We start from the raw sequence: 7,973 nt of genomic DNA on the forward strand, positions 1-7,973 counted from the left end.
CTGGAAGACCGCTATAAGGTCACCCCGGAGCCTCCTCTTCTCCAGGCTGAACAGCCCCAACTCTTTCAGCCTGTCCTCATAGGAAAGGTGCTCCAGCCCTCTTATCATCTTCGTGGCCCTTCTCTGGACCCTCTCCAACTGGTCCATGTCCTTCTTATGTTGGGGACTCCAGAACTGGACGCAATACTCCAAGTGAGGTCTCACGAGGGCAGAGTAGAGGGGGAGAATCACCTCCCTCGACCTGCTGGCCACGCTCCTCTTGATGCAGCCCAGGATGCGGTTGGCCTTCTGGGCCGCAAGAGCACATTGCCGGCTCATATTGAGCTTCTCGTCCACCAGTACTCCCAAGTCCTTCTCCTCAGGGCTGCCCTCGATCCATTCTCCGCCCAGTCTGTATTTGTGCCTGGGATTGCCACGACCCAGATGTAGGACCTTGCATTTGGCCTGATTGAACTTCATGAGGTTGGCACGGGCCCACCTCTCCAGCCTGTCGAGGTCCCTCTGGATGGCATCCCTCCCTTCCAGCGTGTCGATGGCACCACACAGCTTGGTGTCATCGGCGAACTTGCTGAGGGTGCACTCCATGCCACTGTCCACGTCACCGACAAAGATGTTGAAGAGGGCCGGGCCCAACACGGACCCCTGAGGGATGCCACTCATGACCGGTCTCCACTTGGACATCGAGCCATTGACCACCACTCTCTGAGTGCGGCCATTGAGCCAATTCCTTATCCACCGAGTGGTCCATCCATCAAACCCATGCCTCTCTAGTTCACATGTGAGCTGAAGGCTTAGACTCCTTTTGGAGGAAAGGGAGCTGGACACTTGCCGGGGAATTCATCTCATCCTTAGACAAGTGTAAGCACTTGGGATCGTCTGTACCTTACATACACTGAGACAACAGACTATTCTGCTTGTTTCTGTTGACTGTAATGGGAGCCTGGAGGGGAACTGATCTTCTACAAGTTGGTGGTTACACAGGCACACATGTGCAGACAGTGCAGAGGCTCAGCTCTGAGGTAATGTAGGAGCTCTCTACCACTGTGCTATTGGCTGGAAGAGAGTGATATGGCTAAGTATGGCATTTCTTGAGGAAGATACAAATACGCTCTCCCACCCCCTGGAAGAACTGAGGTGCTGGTTCCCAATGAACGTCTTTAATTATCCCTTGCTGAGTAAGTATCTGCAGCACCAGATACAGCTGCAGTGGTGGTACTCCTTGCCTCTAAGATAAACACCCACTGTATGTCTGAGGACATCCAGATTGCTCTCCTTTGCCAGAATGGGGACTGTAGATATGAGCAGAAGTTGTATTTGTCCCTGGTGTAACTATGACAGCTCTGAAGGAAAAGGTCCAGCCTCTTTCACTTTTCCTCCCTCAGCATGCTGACCACTGCTGACTTCAGGCTGGTTTCTTTCACACTTTGTTATCCTGGTCGTGTTATTCATTGCCAGGGTCTGTGATCAATGTCTGAGAAACTCTGCTATTATACAGCCTGTAACAACTCCATTGTGGTCCCTGGGTCAGGGGTGGGAGCTGGTGGGTTGGGGGGGCAGAGATACCTGTGTACAGAACAATCATCAGAGACAGCCCAGAGTAAGAATCTCTCAGAGATCAATGGTTTAGGCAATTCCCTGATTTCCAGACTCTGTACCAAAGGAGAGGGGGTATTCTGGGAGCCTACATCATAGACCCTCAAACAAATGGGGATCACCTGTGCAACTCATTTGTCTTAAAGGAACACATTCCTCCTCCAGACACCCCAGGTCAGCTATGGCCCTTGCACCTAGACCTGGGAGAATGTTGCTGATTCTGAACCCCAGCGCTGAATTTCACTCACTTCTTTATCTGCGCAAACATGCTTTGCCTAAGCCAGTCGCTTGGAAAGAAGTCCTCTCCTCTGTTTTCACACATCTTTGAAACATTTGTCTACATCTGAACTTGTCACCCTAATGCCTTTAAATCAGGCTGAAGAAATAAGGCCTTTGGGCATCTTCCACTTCTGAGTCTCCTTTAGACCATTGCTTCAGGAAGAGCAGACTCCTGCCTGCTGCTCCCTTGATGAGCTCTGTTCTGGCTGCAGTGCAGTACCAAGGGACGAGCTTAAAAATACGGTTCAGCATCCTCAGCCCAGGCTGCTACTACCTTCCTTGTGTCATACGACACAGACCTGGGCACTGACCGTGGCCCCAGCCGACTGTGTCTCTGGATGGCCCTCTGCCTTGTCTGCCAGCCCAGTGCAGTCACCTGGGATACCTTAGAGAGCAGCAGCCCTTGAGACGCTCCTGAAGTGGGACAGGCACCTCACGACGGTCCGTTTGTCTCAGGTGAACTGCCCACCAGTGTCATCTGCCTCTCTCCATTGGCTACAGAGTGAGCTGAGATAGCTAGCTGAGATTTGACTAAATGTTACCTGCAGCGGGCCGTGGGGCTGTGCTCCGCTTACGATATAAGCAGCTTCAGCTGCTTCTTTTTCCTGCACAGAAAATGCCCATCTAAGTTCTGTTCCAGTTTCACAAAGTTCCTGCATCTGCAGGATTAGTTCCTAATCCACACAAAGTGAAGCACTTCAAGAACTTTTTAATTAGCCCCATGGCGACAGAATCCCAAATCACTAATTATTTTTACTCTTTTTTGAACGGCCAGAAGCTCAAGGTGATATGAGATTTTGTTTTCTTCTTGAATGCCAGCACTTGCCTTAACACAGGCATCAGGAATTCTAAAAGGAGGGCTGCTGGAGTCTTCTGTTGGAGGTAGGTTTGCATCACCGGCTCCTCTGAGTAGAGCTAGGCTGTGTTATCTTGTAACTTGACGCTGACATCTGGGAGCTTTTGTGAAGCTGGATCACAGAAACAGCAGGTTGCTGGAGAGGTATTTACTCTTGCTGCCAAAAATACTGAAAAGACTAATGCGATGCGCTGCCAGTGAGAGTGTACATACAGAAGAAAGAGAGTATCACCAGGACAGAGAAAATGACCTGAAAGTGCTTGCTTGTCACTTGTGATATATCTTACTTGATGGAGAAAGCTTCAGAGACACTGCCCGCATGTTGGGACAGGTCTGACGGAAGACAGTCTATGCTGCGCCGTTGATTGCTGTTTTACGGTACTCCTGTCTTTCAGATTTTAATGGAGCTCAATCAGTCTTGAGCTGGGGAGATTGCTGAGGGCAAAGGGAAAGGTTGGGTTTGAATTGAAAGCAGATTGCTTCCTCTTATCTCCTCCCATACTAGTGCGAAAATATTCTGTTTGCATGGAAAATGGAAACAAAGAATTGTCTATACAGCATTAGCTGTGGATTGTTACAAACCAGGATTTCATACCAAAAGTGGCTTTTCTTTTTGGACCTGTGGAAAAAAATTGCAATTTGCAAGCAGAAAATAGGAATACATTTATAAGACTTTAGAACACAATTCTTCACTGACACTAAGGAGCTGTAATGGGACAAAAATTACAGAATCCCTACAGAGTATTCACCAAAGGCAAAGTGCAGAAAGTTCTGGTCTCTATGGTTCTCTGAAATTCCATTTTGGGACTTAATTACCAGTTTGTAGGGGAAAAGAAATAACTCCTGGTTTATTGTGCATATGATTTTTTTTTGTAATAAATCAAATTTTTTTTTCAACTGAATCAAATAAAGGCAGCAACTGTCCATCAAGGAAATGATGGAGATAGGATTGCATCCTCTACTGCTCAGAGTAGAGCTCCGCTGTATTATCACGACATCTAGGCTCAGAGGTGATCTCATCAATGCATACCTGAAGGCAGGGTGCAAAGGAGACAGAGCCAGACTCTTGTCAGTGGTGCCTGGAGGCAGGACTGGAGGCAATTGTCATGAAGAGAAACACAAGAGATTCCATCTGAAAATAATAACCTTTTTCTTCTGAGGGTACTTGGGCACTGGAATAGGTTTCCAAGAGGGATTGTAGAGTCTCTCTTGTTGGAGATATTTGGAATCAACGGGACATGGTTCTGGGCAACATATTCTAGGTGACTGGCTTGATCAGAGGGTTTGGACCAGATGACCTCTAGAGGTCCTTTCCAACCTCAAGTGTTCTGTTACTCCGATTCCACGGTTCTCTGAACCAGTGCTCCCCAAAACCTGCCCATGAAAGAAATGTGTCCCAAGAGTGTCATCAGCAAATTTCAGTGTCTAATTATTCCCTAAACTGCAAGATAGATATGAAATGTAGGGCTAACTGGAAGTATAAAATGTGAAGCTGGAGAAAGAAGGCTCAACTGGTGTATTCAGAAACAGGTAATGTGGGACACAACATAATTTACATGATAGATGGCTGTGCTTCAGATATTGGTGTTCCTCTGTTTGGGATGACTGGAGACAATTGAGCAGGTGACCTTTCCAGTTAATGGAGTGAACTTCCAGCACAGGGTTCATCTCATCCTAAAATAAAGTCCTAAAAAGGTTGATAAGGCACAGTAGTGATTGTGAATTAGTAGCTATCAGCATGCTAATGGGAGTTTGAAGTCTTGAGATAATATTGAACTGGGATCATTTGTAGACTGCTTGTGAAATCTTTGCTATTTCTTCAACAGACCACTGTTGTTTCCCCTCTACACCCCTCTGAAATATTTATTAAGGGGAATTAATGAACAAAAAAAATAAATAAAATAATTTGTTGATATTTTTTCAGGGAATAGAAACCTTTGCTTTGTTTATGGACAAGAGTTATCTCAGTGGTCTTCATTGTGTTTCTAAAAAATAATGAAGAGACTTTGTACATCTTGCTGCCACCTGGAAACTGATGCAGACTGGTAACCTACAGGAATTTGGGAAGTTATCGTTGTTATTGTTATTATTTTACTGTAAGTATAGGAAAATGTGATTAGAAAGTAGAGCACTAAAGCTTGTAAATAGAAATTAGTCAGAAATGTTAATGTATGCTTGCAGATCCTGACCTGTGAAACTACAAATAAGACAGGGGAGGATCTAAATATCATCTCATCATCTAGGGTCAGTATCTCAAGAGTAAACACATAGTTGTACTTTAGACACTCAGCTTAAGATCAGCAGAAAGTCTCCCTGGAGGTATCTAATCTCTGCCTTTGACAACTTGGGGAGTACTGAGGAATACACTGGTACTTAGACAAGAAGCAATCTGTAATCAGATGAGATGAATCACATTCAAGATTTCTATGGAAAAGAAATCTGTCTCATTTGGAATCCACCTTTAAAGGCACTATAATGCATGAGTTCTGGGGTTAGTAATGGGTCCTAGTAAGGAAGGTACTCAGATAGGACAAGGGGCAATGGCTTTAAACTGAAAGAGAGTAGATTTCAATTAGATATAAGGAAAACATTTTTTACAATGAGAGTGGTGAAACACCGGAACAGGTTGCCCAGAGGAGTTGTGGCTGTCCCATCCTTGGAGGTGTTCAAGGCCAGGTTGGATGAGGCTTTGAGCAATCTGGTCTAGTGGAAGGTGTCCCTGCCTGTGACAGGGGGATTGGAACTAGGTGATCTTTGAGGTCCCTTTCAAGCCAGACCATTCTATTATTCTTATTATTCTATGATTCTGTAAGGTATTAATTAATTTTTTTTTTTTTTTTTTTGAGCTAGTATTAAAAGGGAAAAGGAACAATGTAGATAATCTTATGTCCTTTCAAATGCTGGGAACCCATAGTTGTGAAACATTAAATAGACTTCTAGCCAGGGCACGCAGCCTGTTGCACAGTTCCTGTCTGTGGAGTAATTGCCCTACATTATGGTATTTAGAGCACTTACCAAATTTTCTTAAGAAGTAAAAAATGCTATTCATGATTTCTACTGTTCAGCAAAAGGATGTCCACACGAGAAAATGCTTTCACTTCAAGATGAAGACACAAACATGCTAGTGGCATCTTCACTAGTGCCAACTGGGAGCTGCCTAGAGGACACTTCGTCAAAATTTGCCAGCTGTTTGTCCTGTGGCCCAGTGATATGTACAGCACAGGCAGGTGTCTTCTCAGGTTGGCTGTTATGTAGATCACTCACTCTTTGGCTTGCAATAGTCTTCCAGTTAGGACCACCACATGTACTACCTGACTAGGCTTTCATTTCTGCTTCTTGGAATATCTTTAACGTTTTCTTTTTAACTGTCTTTTAGCTTTCAGAGATGAATCAGACAACAGTGGTGGAGTTCATTCTCTTGGGATTCACTAGCAATCACTTTTTGGAGATGATTCTATTTGCCATTCTCTTTGTTGCCTTCCTTCTGATTCTCCTTGGAAACATCGCTGTCATCACCATCACACTGATGGACCAACGCCTTTACTTCCCCATGTATTTCTTTCTCAGGAATTTCTCTCTTGTGGAAATCTGCTTCACATCTACCTTCATGCCGAGGACACTCTACAGCCTCCTCACCGGAGCAAAAACAATTTCCCTCTCTGGATGTTTCCTTCAGTTATCCCTCTTTTTCATCCTGGGTGCCTGCACTTTCTTCCATGTAGCTCTCATGTCCTTTGACCGCTACGTGGCCATCTGCCACCCTTTGCATTATGCCACCTTCATGAGCAATAGGTTTTGTCTCCAGCTGGTGCTGGGCTGCTGGGTGGTGAGTTTCTTCTTGGTGTTCTCCCTGCTGGCAATTATATTCCGTTTGCCATTCTGTGGGCCCAACATCATCAACCACTTCTACTGTGATATAGCACCACTGCTGCAGCTGTCCTGCACAGACACAGGTCTCATTGAGAAAGCAATGATAGTGATTGGTGTTCTAATATTACCTGGCACCTTATCAGTAACTGCCTTTTCCTATGCCTACATCATCTACACTGTCACACACATCCAATCTTCAGTGAGCAGGAAAAAAGCCTTTTCCACATGCTCTGCTCATCTCATTGTGGTTACTATTTTGTACAGCAGCTCCATCTTCAGGTACATTCGACCAAGCCAGCGAGGTGGGAGGGATTTTGACAAAGTTGTGTCTTTCCTCTACTGTGTGATTACTCAGTTGTGTAACCCTTATGTCTACACCCTTCAAAATGAACAAGTCAAACAGGCCTTGAAAGATTTGGTGGCAAGGTGTTTTGTAGGCTCTGATGACATTTTGAATTCCAGAGCCACAAAGCAGTGAGTGCCTGCGAATGACTTCCTAGCAGAGTTCCCAGTGCCCTGGGTGTGGGGGATAAAGATGATGCGTGGGGATGGAATTCACCTCACCTAAGCATATAAAGACTCTGTGAGGATGCCTATCTCTCTGCCCTGACTATATGCAATGACTCTTTGACTTAATCAGATGGAAGTAGCCACATCTGATCCATTTGAAATGAGGTGTGGTGAAATCCAAGCCAGATAACACAGTTAATCAACTCTTCAGACTTCTATAGGAAAAGAAATTAAATAAGAAAGTAAATGTATACTGTATATACGTGGAACCCTCAGAGCAGATGACACAACACCACACGTAAAATTCCTGGCATAGTGCCTATAATTTCATTTACAGCAAGATACGTGAAGTTGTGCAGTGGATTCCTCCCTGATTTCTGCAAGCAAATGTTTTGAATGATGGAGCTGGAAGTTCATGCCCCACTAAACTGTTTTCCAATGCAAAGATTATTTTCATATGTATGTTAACAAGTTATCAGGACCCTGAGCACACCAACAGGCCCTTACATCCTTGGCCAGCCCCACCTGGGGCCTCCACCACTCCCTTTGAACACGGATGCAGGAGCTTCATTTAAACACAGGCCTGGGCATTCAGTCCCTTCCTGACCTGCGTTGCAGCAGTGCCAGTCGCCATTTCAACCACACTTGTGCCCATGTCCTAAGGTCCACAGAGAACCTTCATTATTATCAAGTTCTTCCAAGAAATGGTTTCTACCTCCATGTCTGCTTCAGTAGAATAGAGGTTGGGGTTCTCCAGATGCAGTTCTCAGTGCGGTTTTGATCTCCTTGTGTTGTTCAATACATTATCATCTCCTGCCCCTAGTGTTCTACTCAGTTGCTTGGAAAGGAAATTTTATTTCCCTTT

The 7,973-nt window shown here is 45.1% G+C and overlaps 1 protein-coding gene across 1 annotated transcript; it reads left to right on the forward strand.

Moving 5' to 3' along the window:
* The first annotated feature begins 6,113 nt into the window (after window positions 1-6,113).
* Window positions 6,114-7,076, forward strand: LOC104383597 (olfactory receptor 6E1-like). Its single transcript, XM_009991791.2, has one exon. It carries the CDS (start codon window positions 6,114-6,116, stop codon window positions 7,074-7,076), a length of 963 nt encoding a protein of 320 aa, XP_009990093.2.
* Window positions 7,077-7,973: the final 897 nt, after the last annotated feature.

This window comes from Tauraco erythrolophus, chromosome 25 (assembly GCF_009769465.1).
Source record: "Tauraco erythrolophus isolate bTauEry1 chromosome 25, bTauEry1.pri, whole genome shotgun sequence".
Taxonomy (NCBI): domain Eukaryota; kingdom Metazoa; phylum Chordata; class Aves; order Musophagiformes; family Musophagidae; genus Tauraco; species Tauraco erythrolophus.